A 16,340-nucleotide genomic window follows, 5' to 3' on the forward strand; every position below is an offset into this window, starting at 1 on the left:
GGGAACGAGGCTGCAAGTTGTGGAGTTCAGGGAGGCCTTCAGGTTTGCTATCCTCCTGCTTCAGCCTTAGCATCCCAAATAGCTGAGATGACAGATGTTCAACTACTTCAAACTTGGACTTCGTTAGATGGGGCTGGACCTGGGCGAAGAGGGTCGGGATGAATGGGAAGAGACACAGACAGATGGGCAGGCAGGGTCTATATCTTGTAGGAAAACAATAATGCAGGGGAAGATGTGACTAGTAAGTGGATGGCCAAGTGGGGCGCTAAAAATGAACATTTAGAGCGCCAGAAGCTTCTAGGCTGGTGGGACAGAGTTTGGGAAACGAGACACCTGTTAGGGGAAGAACACTCATTGCTGAGCACAGGGGTTCGTTGTCAGAGACCCAGCAGGATGGTCCATCAGATCTTAGGGGAGGGGTTAAAGTTTCCAGATGTTAGAAGAAAGGGGATGAGGCCTAGACAACAAAGATTGCGGGGGGGGAGGGGCAGGAGATGGGTAAAGGAGTGGGTACCAGGCATGCAGAGAAGAACGCCACCGGGAGCATGGGCAAGTGCTTCTCACCTACGAGGTCAGATGGTACCATTGGGAAGGGGTGGGGTTATGGAAGGAAAAGTGTGAAGCCAGAGAAGACACCTCACACCTCGGAGCGGGCAGGCCCCGCCCTCTAGGCGGTCCTAGGCGCAGGGCCGGCAGTGCGCGAGTGCAGTGGCCGCAGCGAGGGCTGCAGCAAGAGGAGGCGCCTGCGGGAACGAAGAGGGCGGGTCACGGGCTGCGGCGGTCGCTGGCTCCTTGCCTTCCTCTGCAGGCTCTACACGGGTTCGTATTCCCATCTCCAGTCCCGTTCCCGCTAATGTGTCTGTCACCTTTCTCCGTTGTCTCTGACTGTCCTCCTACCCGTCCCCACCACCCGAGGTATCGGATTCCTCTTTTCCAGGTCTCTTTTCCTCCATCTCTGTCTCTATAGATGAATCTCTCCTTTCTCTTTGGGTCTTTGTCCCCCTCCTCTAGGTCTCAATCTCTCTAGGTCACTTATCTTCCCCATCTGAGTCTATGCCTCTCCCTCTCTCTGGGTCTCTGTCTCTCACTTTCTGAATCTCTGTCCCCAGCTTCCTGTCCCCACCCATTCCTGGGCCTCTGTTTCTCTCCAAGGTCTTGGTTCCTCTCTGTCTCTAGGTCTCTTGGTCTTAGACTTGCCTTGGTCTCTCTCTGCCTCCCGCTCCTGATTTTTAGTTCCTCTGTTTCTGGGTTCTAACCCCATCCTGGCAGTAGTTGAGTCTGTGTCACTCACGGGAGGGTTGCAGAAATGGAACCTGTCCTGCGGACCCAGGAGTGCATCCTCACCCTCCCCAGACCCTAGAGACCCCTTCCTCTGGAGACTTCAATATTCTGATGGGTCACCAGGGCAGAAAGTAGAAGTGCTCACTGCCTACTTTGTACTCCTAATGCTGGTATATCACAGATAGAAGCAGTGACTTGCTGTGAGGGAGTGGGTGTGGGTCCCAGGTCAGTTAGGGAGAGAGTTGAAGGGATAGGGTGGGGTTGGGGTATGCATCAGAGGCTGGAAGAATGGACTAGCACAAGGATCTAAATCACAATTCTTTCACACCTCAGCTTCACCCTGACTTTCTGCTTTTAACAGCAGCCATGCACAGGATCCAGTTACCAAATACATTAGTGTTTTGTTTTGTTTTGTTTTGTTTTCCCCTAAAGGTCAGAAGTTGGGAGTGAGGTGGAGGCTGGTGAGAGAGGAAATAGAAAAGGAAGACTTATGAGTTAGAGGCAGGCAACAGTTTGAAACTCATGGAGGCTTGGGAAATTTGGGTGTCATCCTCACTCCCAAGGCCTCACCAGGGTATAGGGAGAGGGGTTGGTCACTAGAGAATCGCCTCCCTTCCACCAGAGACCAGATGAAGCTCGGTTACAGGGTATCCAGAGGTGAACAGAATCAAGGCTGAGTGAGGGAACATAGGAAAGATATTTGGCCCTTTCTCGAGACTCTTTTCTCAGTCCTGGTCCACCTTATCCATTCTTTTTTTTTTTTTTTTTTTTTTTTTTTTTTTTTTTTTAGTTCTTTTTTCGGAGCTGGGGACCGTACCTTATCCATTCTTATTCTTTCCCTGAACACCTTGTCATCCCTCTGACTGTCCCTCTCCTATTCCCAAGGCCATGTCACTAGGGACCAGTCCTCTTGGACTTCTAAGATTCCTTTGTGCTCTGCCCCCTTTCCCCATTTCATCAGGGTAAAATACAGGAAAGAGTCTTAGTACCCCCCCACACACACACACACACACACACACACACACACACACACACACACACACACACACACACCACAGAGCCAGACTGGTGGTGCACTCAGGAGGCAGAGACAGGTGTATCTCTCTGAGTTCGAGGCCAGTCTGATCTACAGAGTGAGTTCCAGGACAGAGAAACTATGTCTTGAAAAGCAAAATACAAAACAAAACAATAAGACATCCCAATCTCCCCCCCCCTCTCTCTCTCTCACACACACACACACACACACACACACACACACACACACACACACACACACACACACACACACAAGTACCTTGTCCCTCCCCCAAACTCGAAAATCCAGGGGGATCCCTCTATCTTTCTGCTGCAATCTTTGGTCCCGTGTTCCCTTTCGCACAAGCCTAGATGTAGTCTGTCTTCCCGCTCCCAGAACATGGGCCCCTCTGCCCCCTCCCCGTACTCACCCCAAATTTAGTCGAGGAGGGGACTGAAGGGATCTGGCGGCGGGAAAGAGTGACCGGGGAAGAGTGACGTGCCCCGACACCTCTGGGCAGCGAGAGACTTGCGGATGGAAGCTGTGACATCACCACTGGAGGAGGGACAGCCCCTGCTCCCCACAACCCAGGGTCTTCAAGCTCCGCCTTTATGTCCGACCCAGGGGCCTTGTAATCCCCAGGGAGAAGGTAGGACACACAAGGTCCGCAGGATGATGACTTCTTTCCTTAAAACAAGGTCTGGAAAACCCTTTACCGATGTAATCCCCACTGCCACCTGTCGCTGTCATCGCGACCGGTCGCCTCCCACGCTTGTTGTGGCTGTGGCCGCCTCCAGCGGGACGCCAACAGGGAGAGGACTACAAAATCCGTGATGCTCCGCGGTGTGCGGGCCTTTGACTACAGGCGTAAGTGGGGGCTAGAGGCTTCATGGGGATTGTTGTTCCCAGACCTCTCACTGGCGCAAACCCTGCAGAATGGGATGCTTCTCTTCCCTCCCTTCTCTTCCTTAACTCCAGAGGTCAAACATTCATTTTCCCTCCCCAAAAGTTACCCAAACGGTATCCTTCCATGAAAAGTTGATTTTTCTTTTTTATTGGAAAGAAGCATAGCTGCTGTGGCCCTGTGTGTATGTACCCTAACCAGGGCGTCTTCTGAGGAACTGCGCTTGCGTAGCCTTTCTTTCTGCCCGTCCTGTTGCACGAGACCGAGCACGCGCCAGTCCCACGCGCGGGCCGATGTTTTTGTCCCCTCGGTCAAAGACGGCCACATAGGACCCCAAAAAGACGTCCCCGAGGATCCAAAGGGGTCCTTCAGGCTTGGGGATGTCCAAGGCTTGGAAGCCCAACAGGCAGAGGCCAACATCACTCTGAAGAATCTGCAAGGTGACAACATGGGGACATTGTGAATCACGGGGCTCCGGGTTTGATTGTCCCTGCTGCACCCAGAAGAGGACAAGGACTATTTCTAGCTGGGCATGATGCCATCAGCCAGTGATTCCAGTGCTCCAAGAGACAAAGGCAGGAGGGTGGAGAGTTCAAGGCCAACCTGTACTACACATAAACCCATTTAAAAAGGAAATGGGAGGAGGGAGAGGGAGGGGAGAGGGGGAGAGGGGGAGAGGGGAGGGGGGGGGAGAGGGAGAGGAGGGAGAGGAGAGGGGAGGGAGAGGGAGAGGAGAGGGAGAGGGAGAGGGAGAGGGAGAGGAGAGGGAGAAGAGAAGAAGAAGAAGAAGAAGAAGAAGAAGAAGAAGAAGAAGAAGAAGAAGAAGAAGAAGAAGAAGAAGAAGAAGAAGAAGAAGAAGAAGAAGAAGAAGAAGAAGAAAAGAGAGAAAAGCTACAAAATGGATGGCTTGGCCGGTAAGGGTTCTTGCTGCTAAATCTGTCGACCTTAGTTCAATCCCCAGACCCCTTCATAGTAAAAGAAAATCGATTCCTTTAAATTGTCCTCTGGCGCACACACAACATAAATAAAATTTTTTGAAAGGGAGAATAGAAAAGGAAAGACAAGGTCCAGGCTGGGGCCTTTCATCCCAGCCCTTGAGAAGCAGAGGAGGCAGGAGAATCTCTGAGTTTGAGGCCGACTGGTCTACATGAACAATTCTAGGCCTGCCAGAGGTATAGGATAAGAGCCTATAAGGGCAAAGCTCCTGTGTTGGATTCCTGGGTCGCAGCTCCATGCTCTCTCAAGCTCAGTTTTGTTAATCTGAAGACACTGTGGCAGCCGCCTTACCTTGACGACATAGTCCTGACCTGTGAGGTTAAACCAGACTCCACCGAGGGAGAAGGAGACAGTAGGGAGCTCTGGGATCTTGGAACACTGAATGAGGTACTGCAAAAGAAGAGAAAGCAACAGTAAGCAGGTGACTCTTGCTCTCCCCAAGTGTCTTAGGTGGTTCCCTAGTGCCCTGGAGTACAGCTTATAGTGGGCAGTCAGATATTCAGGGCCTCCTGTACAAAGGTCTTGTTAGATAGGAGTCTCTAGAAAGTCCAATTCTACATGTTTCTCCCCTACCCACCTGGAAGGCATGTTGGCTTCCTCCTACTGCCTTCTGCCTCATCACCCAGACCTTCAGACCCACTGCCCTCTTTTTTAACCTCCTACTTACCTGCTTTCTTGCCCTTAGGCTTCAACTTCCTACCAGTCTACCACCAAATTCCCAAGATCCTCTCGTCATCAGCATCGGGAGTGGTCCTCACCTGCCCAGTCAGAAGGGGAAATCCCCCAACGGCCTTATTCAAGGCCCGGATCTCCTCAGTGGGTCCCGTGATGAGGGATGTGCCTGTGTCTAGGATGGCACTACAGCCCTGGGCGCAGAGATTCAACTCCGTGCCAACCTTCACACTGTGAGGAAAGGATGGGGCAGAGCTGTTGTCAAGAGGCAGGGCCTGGGTGTCCAGACCCTCAGCTCAAGCCCCACAAAGGCTCCTCACCTCTGCATGTGGACCTGCCAGTAGGCAGGGATGGTGACTGGAATGAAGGTGAGGGGAGGTACGTAGTGAGCCGGGTCCGAGCCCCCCAGGACCAGCTCTCCCCCATCAGACCCTTCAGAATCCCTGCAGAAGCAAAGTGCAGTTAGTGGGTTGGTGTTCATCTGTCGGTTTCTGAGGTGATGGGATGGGACTTTCTGCCAGTTGGCTCCTAGGTGGGTGTGCTGGCTAGTCTCGTGTCAACTTGATACCAGCTAGAGTCACTGAAGACTAGGGAACCTCAAGTGACAAAATAACTCCATACGGTCAGGCTATAGATAAGCCTGTAGGGCATTTTCTTCTTCTTCTTCTTCTTCTTCTTCTTTTTTCTTTTTTCTTTTTTTCGGAGCTGGGGACCGAACCCAGGGCCTTGCGCTTGCTAGGCAAGTGCTCTACCACTGAGCTAAATCCCCAACCCCTGTAGGGCATTTTCTTAATTAGTGACTAATGCGGGAGGGACAAAGCCTGTTGTGGGTGGGGCCTCCCCTGGGCAGGTGGTCCTGGGTTCTATAAGAAAGCAGGCTGAGCAAGCGATGGGAGAAAGCCAGTCAGGAGTACCCCTCCATGACCTCTGCTTCTGCCTCTGGGTTCATGCCTGTTGTGGTTTGAAAGAAAATGTCCCTATAAGGAGTAGAACTATTCTACAAGAGGCCTTGTAGGAAGAGGTGAGGCCTTGTAGGAGGAGGTGTGGCCTTGTAGGAGGAGGAGGTGTAGGAGGAGGTGTGGCCTTGTAGGAGGAGGTGTGGCCTTGTAGGAGGAGGTGTGGCCTTGTAGGAGGAGGTGTGGCCTTGTAGGAGGAGGTGTGGCCTTGTAGGAGGAGGTGTGGCCTTGTAGGAGGAGGTGTGGCCTTGTAGGAGGAGGTGTGTCACTAGGGGTAGGCTTTGGGCTCTCTGAAGCTCCAGCCAAGCCCTGTGGCTCACTGTAATTTCCTGCTGCCTTGGGATCAAGAGGTAGAACTTTCAGCTCTGCCATGTTTCCTGCCATGACAGTGATGGACTAAACCTCTGAAACTGTAAGCCTGCTTCAATGAAGTAGATTCCTTTATAAGAGTTGTCTTGGTTATGGTGTCTCTTCGTAGCAATGGAAACCTTAACTAAGACATTGCCTTGCTTGGGTTCCTGTCCTTATTTCCTTCATTGATGACCACTCAGAAGCAGAAGCCTAATAAATCCTTTCCTGTCCAGCTTGGCTTTGGTCACAGTGTTTTCTCATAGCAATAGTAACATTAACCAAGACAGTGGGGTAGGGAAGTGCAGACAACTCCTAGATATGGGGTCCAGAAGGAAGACAAAGATGCCCTTGAACTCCTGATCCTCCTGTTCCACCTGCCAAGTGCTGGGCTGACAGGCAGGCGCCACCATGCTTGACACCGAGGAAGACCTTTTGAATATAGGTTGTGCCTACTCAAAGCTGGTGAGTAATGGCTGACCCTAGTTCTACGCAGGGCTCTCCAGTGGAGTGCGAGCTCTCTTTGGGGTGAAGAAAGTGTCCTTAAGTGCAGTACTTGTTGAATGGGCACGGAATGTCCTGTTTGACTTCAAAGTCTAGGGGCATTGTGAACCCATGGTGAGCTTTCCTGGTATGTCCGGAGTTGCCACTTAAGTTGTGGGTTTTTTTTTTTTTCTCTCCCTTTTCTATATTGGGTAAGCACTTTCCTGAATGCAGGTTGAAACTCTTGTGTTGGGAGGCTGACTTCCTTCAAGAACCACCCGACTTCCTGTGTTGATAAATGGGACGTCCTGAAGGAGATTTCTTGGGGCTGGTGTTACAAGCTTTGTACCAAGCTAAACAACCACCACCATCTTGGGAGTTTACCTGTGCTCTGTTGCAAAAGTTCATCTCAGCTAGCCTTGTTGACTGTTTATACCCCCTCATGGACGGGTGAGGGGGGCCGTGAGATTCTCACCTGAGTATGCACCTGCCCCCTCCTAGGCAACTCTGCTTCAGTTAGCATTGACCTGGGAGAGGTGCTTACTATACAGGCCAGGGAAGACTGAGGGAGGCTCCATCTATGGAGCTGCCTGGGAATCCCTCCCCGCCCGCTGGGTGGAGGCTTTTCAGGGACAGCCTTTTAAGGGGGAGGAGCACACACACCACTGTAAGCAAGGCCTCCCCTGTGCTCTGGAAGGTTCCCCAGAGTGAACTGTGGTAGAAGGGTACCTAGGTATCAGGTCACCTTAGGAGGAGGGTAGATGCCCCTTAAGAAGGGATTTTAGCCATATCTGCAGTCTCAGGTATAGAGAGAACTCCCACAAAATACCTGTTGAGGTAAAAGGAGAAGACGGGTTTCTCCAGCAGTCGCTGCTCCACCAGTGCGTCCAGTGGAGGCTGAACTCCTCCCACAGCCAGAGTGGGGAAGCCGAGGCCCAGGATCCCATCAAAGCGGGCCAAAGCAAAGACCAGGCTGGGCTCCCACAGAGCCTCTCCAAATGTCACAGAAACATTGTGGATACCGCCGATCTAGGGGTAAATTGATGTGGGAACGTTACGTTAGATACACATTCTCACCCTGTGGCTGAGATTGTGCTTGGGATCGTTGGGAAAGGAATCGAAATGGTTTACAGTCCTGTTCCTTTCTAAAAAGCCACACACGCTTGCTCAGGAGGTCCCGCCCACCATTCAGGACGCTCCACTCCAGAAGAGGCAATGCTTACTGACAAAGGAGGCCGCTTATCTTTTTTGGAAGTCCCACCCTCTTTCTCAAGAGGCCCTAATCCTTCACAAGAAGCCCCATCTTCTTGCTAAGGAGACCCCATCTCTTTACTAGAAACCTTACCTCTTTTCCCAGCAGACCCTGCCCTCTTTCTAAGAAGCCCCATCCCTTGTCCGGGAGACTCCCACCACCATGACTCCCCCCTACCTCCACCCGCCCCCAACCACCTCTTCCCAAGGATCTCCTCCCTGTCTCCTATCAGGGGCTGCCTCCTCCAGCCCCTCCCTGAACCAGATGGTGGTGGATTCTGGTTCTAAACAGAAGTCTTGTGTAGTTGAAGTCACCCACAGTCAGATTATCCCGGCTCAGGATTCCGCTCAGCCGCCCGGTCCCATACTGAATGGCAAACTTGGTCCCATTGGGCCGAAAGGAGCTGGAGGCCTTGGGATTAAAACGATGGTGAAACCCTAACAGGAGATAAGATAGGTGTCAGTCAGGGAATGGGAGACTCAGCACTTATGAGGACAGCCTAGGGATTACTGAGGCCAAGTTCCTCCTGTCCCACCACCCCCTCTGGCCTTCTTCCTCACGGGAACTCACAGCAGGCCAAACTGAAGAAATGACATCTCGTGGATGGAACCCACAAGTTGGAAGAACCCGTGTCAAAGACAACTGTGAAATTCTGAGGAGGCGTTCCCAAACCAATGTCTCCAAAATACTGGGCCTGGTCACACAAGAGAACTCGGGTAAATGAAGAGCTGGGTATTCTGCCGCAAGAGGGGGAACGGGGAGGAGGGTCGCCAGGACTCACGTTCATGAACTTGGAGAGAGGCACAAAGGCGGTCTTGCCGCCGGAGGTGGGGGTCCTAGAAAGCTCTGCTCTCTGTTCCCATCCATACAGTGGGCTGAAGATCCTGTGTCCAGGGTGGATTCGGCGAAGGGGGACTCTGGAAAGAGAGGTGGGGGGTTTGAACAGTGACAAACCCATGCATACGTCCAGGAGACCCTCATGTGATAGGTGCCTCCATAAGAACTGAAGGTAACTATCCGCGAGCTCCTATAGGAGCCGCCATTGACTGCAGCTCCAGAATGACCAGGCAGTGCTGCTGAGGGCAGCTTTACAGGCTACAGGAAAAGGCTGCCTGCAGTGCACAGACTCAGAGACCTGCCAGTATCCATACCTTAAGGAAAGCTGTTCCCCAGGAACCAGCATTTCCTGTGAGGTCCAAAGATGCCTCCCAAAGTTGATGGGAAGGGACGCTGGAGAGATGGTTCTGTGAGTGGTTAAGGACATGTGGGGATCCAGCAGAAACAGAAACTCTGTTCCTAACGCCCCACAAACACCTGTAACTCCAGCTTCAAGAGATCCAACACCCACATCTGGCCTCCATGAGCACTGAACTCACCTGATTATATATATATATATATATATATATGGGCTGGAGAGATGGCTCAGCAGCGGTTGGAGAGATGGCAGTGGTTAAGAGCGCTGGCTTCGGGCTGGAGAGGTGGCTCATCGGTTAAGAGCACCCGACTGCTCTTCCAGAGGTCATGAGTTCAATTCCCAGCAACCACATGGTGGCTCACAACCATCTGTAAAGAGTTCCGATGCCCTCTTCTGGTGTGTCTGAGGACAGCTACAGTGTACTCACATATAATAAATAAATCTTAAAGAGCGCTGGCTTCACTTCCAGAGGTCCTGAGTTCAATTCCCAGCAACCACATGGTGGCTCACAATCATCTTTAATGAGATCTGATGTCCTCTTCTGGTGTGTCTGAAGACAGACAGCTACAGTGTACTCACATATAATAAATAAATCTTTGTTAAAAAAAGAAAGAAGGAAAGAAAGAAATGGCTTGGCAGTAGAGCCCCTGCCTAGAATCCCCCATGTGGGGCTGGGGCATGACTCAGTGGTAGAACATTTGCCTAACATGTACAAGCGTGTGGGTTTGGACTCAGTACCACAAGGGCAAGACAAGAAGGCAACAAAAAAGAAACTGACAGAAATTGAAGGGGAACAGAAGGAGTGGGGAAAGCTCTGGTCACGCCTCTTAACTCAACCTCCAGCATTTGATGGGAAGATGTGCTCAGTAAGGAGGGGTCTGATTGGAGAAATGGTGAGTTGAAGTGGCCAGCTCTTCTGTGGAACAAACACAGACTCTGCTCTGCCATAGCAACCCTCACCAACAGTGTTTCTAGAACCTTAGTGTGAAGCCTGATCCAACCTGATCAGTGGTGGCTGGCAGACCCTTCTTTCTCTCTATGGGAGTGGTGTGGGGAAGGAGACCAGGTCTTGTTACATAGCCCTGGCTGGCTTCCCACTTGTAGCAATCCTCCTGCCTCTGCCTCTGAGTGGTGTCTGATGGCTGGTAGCCAAGTATCCTGTACTGGCTTCCCCCATCCTCAGCCTCTAATCTACAATCCGTGATACAAAAGGATTCCCATGAGTTCCAAACCACCCTGGGCTACAGAATAAAACTATGATTTTATGGTTGGAGAGATGGCTCAGTGGTTAGGAGCACTGACTGCTCTTCCAGAGGTCTTGAGTTCAATTCCCAGTACCCACATGGTGGCTCACAACCATCTGTGATGAGATCCAAGGCATTTGTCTGGTGTGTCTGAAGACAGCTGCAGTGTACTCATATAAATAAAAATAAATAAAATTTTAAAAAAAGATATGGTTGGAGAGGGAGTTGGAGAGATGACTCAGAGGTTAAGAGATCTCTGCCAGGGATTCTGAGTTCAGTTCCCAGCAATCACATGGTGGCTCATAACCATCTATAATGAGATCTGGTGCCCTCTTCTGACCTGCAGGCATATACAGGCAGGCCACTGTATACATAATAAATAAATAAATAAATAAATAAATAGGTAAATCCTTAAAGTACTTCCAGGAGACCCAGGTTGGATTCCCAGCACCCACATGATGGCTCACAAACATGGTGCACACATGCAGACATGTGCTGGCTAGTTTTTATGTCAACCCAACAAAGCTAGAGTCATTTTGGGAGAGGGAGCATCAACAGAGTAATTGCCCCTCACCAGATTGTCCCCCCACCAGTCTGTGGTGCATTTTTTGAAGCCAGTTCACTTTAGGCAATGCCACCCAGGGGCAGGTGGTCCTGTGTTGTGTTCTGCCAAGAGGAACAAGCAGGGATCGTCGAAGGCTTTTGCTTCATTTCCTGCCTCCACATCTCTGCCTTGACTTCCCTCAGTGAGCTCCTGAGATTTGTAAGCTAAAATAAACTGCTTTCTCCTCAAGTTTCTTTTGGGCAGGGTATTTTATCACAGCAAGAAACCCTAACTAAGGGGTTGGGGATTTAGCTCAGTGGTAGAGCGCTTGCCTAGAAAGTGCAAGGTCCTGGGTTCAGTCCTCAGCTCCGAAAAATAGAAAGAAAAAAAAAGAAAGAAAGGAAGAAAGAAAGAAAGAAAGAAAAGAAACCCTAACTAAGATGCACACTTGTGCCAGGTTCATGGGGCGTTGCTGTGGCAGACCTGGTGTGTGTTTCGTTGGGGGAAGAATTGTACTGTCATTGCACTTTGGGCTGAAAAAGTGGTTGAGAGCTCAGAGCTTGGTTCTGCAGGAACTTGGAAGCTAAGCCTGTTGAAAGCAACACAGACTATGGAGGCCTTGCTTGGACATTTCCAACATCAAGTTTAAAAATGCGTTAGAGGGGCTGGAGAGATGGCTCGGTTGTTAAGAAGACTGGATGCTCTTCCTGAAGTTGAGTTCAAATCCCAGCAACCACAGGGTGGCTCACAACCATCTGTAAGGGGTCTGGTGCCCTCTTCTGGCCTTCAGGTGTACATGCAGATAGATTATTTATTATTATTATTATCATTATTGTTGTTATTGTTACTACTAACTACTACTACTACCACTACTACTAAAAAAAGAGAATGTCTTAAAAACTCTATCAAGGCCACGTATGCAATATTTTTTATTACCAAAGTGAAACTTTGCTTTAGGACAATTGATCCTGGTTGGCTGGAGCTGAGAAATTAGCACTTATTAAAAAGACCAGGGTCTGGGCATGATGGCACACACCTGTAATCATATCAGAGATCAAGTGCCATGTAGGCAGATGTCTGTGAGTTCAATGCCAGCTTGGTCTGTGCAGAGTTCCAGACTAGCCAGGACCACACAGTGAGTCTCCGTTGATGGAGAAGAGGAGGGGGAAGAGGAGAAGAAACAAAGAATCATTGAGAAATCTTCTGGGAAATGATTCCTCAGGTTCAGCACACAGAAGCTGTGCTTGAGAGGGCACTAAAGCTGCACCTGTTGCTGGCAACCAAACCCGGCAGTGAGTAAGAGTTTCCAAGGTGCTGCTGGCTTTGAAGGCATGACGGACGGGGTCATGGAGAGCAGCTGAGGCACCCAGGAGAAGCCATTGGTGAAGTTGTAGCCAGTTTCAGAACCCTGCCTTTTGAAGATGCTAATACCATGGATGACCACCAAGGGAGCAGAGTCTGCCTGAACCTCCGATGAGCTGCGAGTGCCCGGACACAGCCTCTGGAGTTTAGAGTATGTGTCCCTGATGTCCGACACTACACTGACCACTGTTAGAGTTTGACTGTGCTTTGCCTTCCTTGGGGCTGTGCCCTGTCTCTTCTCTCTTGGGATAATAAAGTACTTCTTCTGGTTTTACAGATGCCTGTGGTTGAGACTTTGAGCTGTTAAAGAGACTTTGGACTTTTAGAGAGATAGGAATATTTTAGAGAAGCCTGAACTTTGATCTTTCTTAGGCTTTTTTTTTTTCACTTTAAGGTTTATTTATTTGGAGCTGGAGAGATGGCTTGGCCATTAAAGGCACTGAGTGCTCTTCCAGAGGTCCTGAGTTCAATTCCCAGCATCTACATGGTGGCTCACAATCATCTGTAATGGGATCTGATGCCCTCTTCTGGTGTGTCTGAAGACAGCTACAGTGTACTCACATATGTAAAATAAATAAATACCCCCCCAAAAAAAGCCAAAACCACGGGGATGAAGAGAGGGACTTTATGAGGGGGCACCAGGAAGTGGCAACAGTAACCGGCATGTAAAGTGAGTAATAAATTATATTATAAATAAACTGGTAGGAAAAACAGCTCATTTACATGGCAGGAAAGCAGCAGAAGCCACTGTGCAAAGGAATGGGTGGGGCTTCTTTAAGATGCCCCTGCAAAAGCTATTTGAGGATATGTTGAAGTTGGCCCTTGAGCTGAGTGTTTACCAAGCCCCGACCTGAAGTCTGACTCAAATGCAGGTCTCGGGTTCTCTCTCCTGGGGGATGGAGTGTGTTGGGATGTAGCATGTCCAGGAATGACCTGGGTATCCTATATCTACTGCTCTTGGTGTAGACTTGGAAGTCTTCGGTTTAGTGTGTTCACAGTTCAGCTTAAAAGGGGCTGGGGTTTCGGCTCAGTTGACAGAGTTCATCTAGCGTACAGGAAAGTCTGGCTTCCCGGTAAGTCAGGCATGGTGGTAAGCACCTATAAATGGCTGAAACAGGAGAACCAGAGACTCATCCTTAGCTATAGATCCAGCTCATGGTTAGTCTGCACTACATGAGTCAAAAAAGAACAGAAGGAAAGGGGGTTGGGGGTTTAGCTCAGTGGTAGAGCACTTGCCTAGCAAGCACAAGGCCCTGGGTTCGGTCCCCAGCTCCGGAAAAAAGAAAGAAAGAAAAAAAAAAAAGAACAGAAGGAAGAAAGGAAGGGAAAAGAAAAGAAAAGAAAAGAGGAAGAAAGACAATCAGTACTGGTAAGATGGGCCAAAGGGCAAGGAACTAGTCCCTGGATCCATAACACAGAAGGGAAGGTCTATTCCCAAAAGGCGTCCCCTGACTTCCGTTCATGTGCTGTGCCAGCACACACACCCCACAACACAATAAATAAATAGATTTCAAATGAAAAATCCAAAACACACCTTCTGGCCACTGCTCAACCCTAACACCCAGCCCAGTCCGGTGACTCAGCCTGAAGAGGCTGGAGTGTGACTAGAGTGTGGCAGTGGAGAGCTTTCTGGAAGGGCGGGCGCCCCATCAAGAGTTGGGAGATGCTAAAGGAAAAGAAGGGAGAAATTCCGAGAAGAATCAGAGGCAAGGCATTGGGGTAACCCATAGGGAGGCCTCCCTATCCCTAAAACAGGCTTGCTCAGAGCCTGAGAATCTGGGGATACCGAAGTTTCCAGACCACAGAGATAGGTCTCCAAGTAATGGAGGGAAAGTAGGGGGCTTGAGCCTCAAAGCCCGCTCACTAGGCCAGGTCCAAGGAACTGCCTCACAGAATGTATTCTGGTTGGCTAGGGAGGGTTTTTTTGTTTTTTGTTTTTTTGTTTTTCCGGACCTGAGGACCGAACCCAGGGCCTTGCGCTTGCTAGGCAAGTGCTCTACCACTGAGCTAAACCCCCAACCCCAAGGGAGGGGTTTTTAATCCAGGGTTTCAGAACCAGACATGTTTTACCTCTTGGTACTGAGGATCGAATGGAGGCCCTGGTGTCAGTAGACAAATGCTCTCCCTCTGGGACGCATCCCCAGCTCTTGGTTTCTGCAGACAGTGTCTCCGCACACTGGAACTCAGCCTTTCTGCCCCAGACTCCCTGAGTGCTGAGACCCCACACAACTTAGCCAAAAGAGTATCTTGGACTTAATTCAGTGGTGAACTCCTTTAATCTCAGCACTTCAGAAACAGAGGCAGGAGGATATCTATGAGTTCAAGGCCAGCATGGTTTACATAGTGAGTTCTAGTACAGCCAGGGCTACATAGTGAGCCAGTATGTTTCAAAAAAAAAAAAAAAAATCGTGGGGCCGTGGCTAAGGATATGGCTCAGTGGGTAGGGTGCTTACACAGCACAAATCCCAGGAACTCCAGCACTTGGGAGATGGGAAGCAGCACAACCTGGAGTTCAAGGTCATTCTTGGCTACATAGGGAGTTTGAGGCTGGCCTGGGCCACACAAGATCAAGTCTGAACAAAGCCAAACCAAACAAACAAAACTTAAACAACCAAAAAGCGTGGGGTTTCAGGCCGTGAAGGGCCTCTGGCCAGCCTGGGTGCGGGTGGCAGACATGGTTCTGTCAGGCCTCGCTTCTGTTCCTCTCCCATTTCTCCCGCTTTGCTAAAAACATTGTTTGACCACTTCCTCCTCCCGAGGCTGGCCACCAAGGTCCAGCTATCAAAGTATTGAAGTCCAAAATCAAAAGCCCCCTTTGGCTCACCTAATTAACATGCCCGATTAAAATTAAACTCCTCGTCCTAACATGAGGTTTCCCCTGGACCTGTGGGCCACGTCTGTCTCTTCTCTGTCCAGAGGCAGTCCTGTGCCCCACTCCAGGGCAAACACCCTTCCTCTCCTCCCTCTCCCTTGTTCCTTCCCTTCTCCTTCTCCTCTATCTGCTGTCTTTATCTCTTGTTTTCTGCCTTCCACCCCTCTGTCACAAATAAATCTCCTTTGTGCTGAGAACTTGGGGGGTCCTGAACCGTTACTTTCCCTAACAGGAGACATGCTGAATTTCTCAGGGTGGAAAGCCCAGTTTGAGAGTTGAGACTCAGGCCTTTAAGATGGCTCAGAGGGTAAGGAAGCTTACGGCCAAAATCTTCTCTCTCTCTCTCTCTCTCTCTCTCTCTCTCTCTCTCTCTCTCTCTCTCTCTCTCTCTCTTTCACACACACACACACACACACACACACACACACACACACACACACACACACATCTGGGGATCCTGAAGACAATGGCTTCTTGGAGAACCACGGCCAGCCTGAGTCTTAAGGGACAAGTGGTAGGAATCTGTCAGCAGTGAGGATGGGGTCCTCATACCGGATCAGTGTGGCCGCAGGCTCCAAATTCCCCAGCAGCACCAGGCACAGCAGCAGCAGCAGCAGCGGTGGTGGCAACATCTCTGGGCACTAGGACTGGGCCAAGATGTCCTGTGGCCCCTTTCTTCCCCCTTGAGACTCCACCCTGTTCACGCCCCACCACCTACTGGAACACAGAAGTGACGTGTGTGTGTGTGTGTGTGTGTGTGTGTGTGTGTGTGTGTGTGTGTGTGTGTGTGTGTGTGTGTGTGTGTGTGTGTGGTGTGTGTGTGTGTGTGTGTGGTGTGTGTGTGTGTGTGTGTGTGTGTGTGTGTGTGTGTGTGTGGTGTGTGTGTGTGTGTGTGTGGTGTGTGTGTGTGTGTGTGTGTGTGGTGTGTGTGTGTGTGTGTGTGTGTGTGTGTGTGTGTGTGTGTGTGTGTGTGTGTGTGTGTGTGTGTGTGTGTGTGTGTGTGTGTGTGTGTGTGTGTGTGTGTGTGTGTGTGTGTGTGTGTGTGTGTGTGTGTGTGTGTGTGTGTGTGTGTGTGTGTGTGTGTGTGTGTGTGTGTGTGTGTGTGTGTGTGTGAAGTCCTTCAGCCACAGGGACCAGAGCCAGGCTGTTTAAGTAAGATATGTGCTGAGTGTGTGTGTTCACTGGTTCCGGGCTTGCACCTTTTAGAGGGTGGTGA

At 50.4% G+C, this 16,340-nt stretch overlaps 1 protein-coding gene across 1 annotated transcript; it reads right to left on the minus strand.

Annotated features, from left to right (window-relative positions):
* Positions 1 to 3,329: 3,329 nt before the first annotated feature.
* Positions 3,330 to 15,847, minus strand: Napsa (napsin A aspartic peptidase). The gene is made up of 9 exons (XM_032893738.1): positions 15,677 to 15,847; positions 8,689 to 8,824; positions 8,478 to 8,601; positions 8,226 to 8,344; positions 7,485 to 7,684; positions 5,189 to 5,311; positions 4,955 to 5,099; positions 4,488 to 4,586; positions 3,330 to 3,633 (listed from the first exon to the last, which is right to left on the minus strand). The coding sequence occupies exons 1-9, from the start codon at positions 15,754 to 15,756 to the stop codon at positions 3,394 to 3,396; spliced, it is 1,266 nt and encodes a 421-aa protein (XP_032749629.1). The 5' UTR covers positions 15,757 to 15,847; the 3' UTR covers positions 3,330 to 3,393.
* Between the last annotated feature and the right edge of the window lie 493 nt (positions 15,848 to 16,340).

Source organism: Rattus rattus, chromosome 2 (genome assembly GCF_011064425.1).
Source record: "Rattus rattus isolate New Zealand chromosome 2, Rrattus_CSIRO_v1, whole genome shotgun sequence".
Lineage (NCBI taxonomy): Eukaryota > Metazoa > Chordata > Mammalia > Rodentia > Muridae > Rattus > Rattus rattus.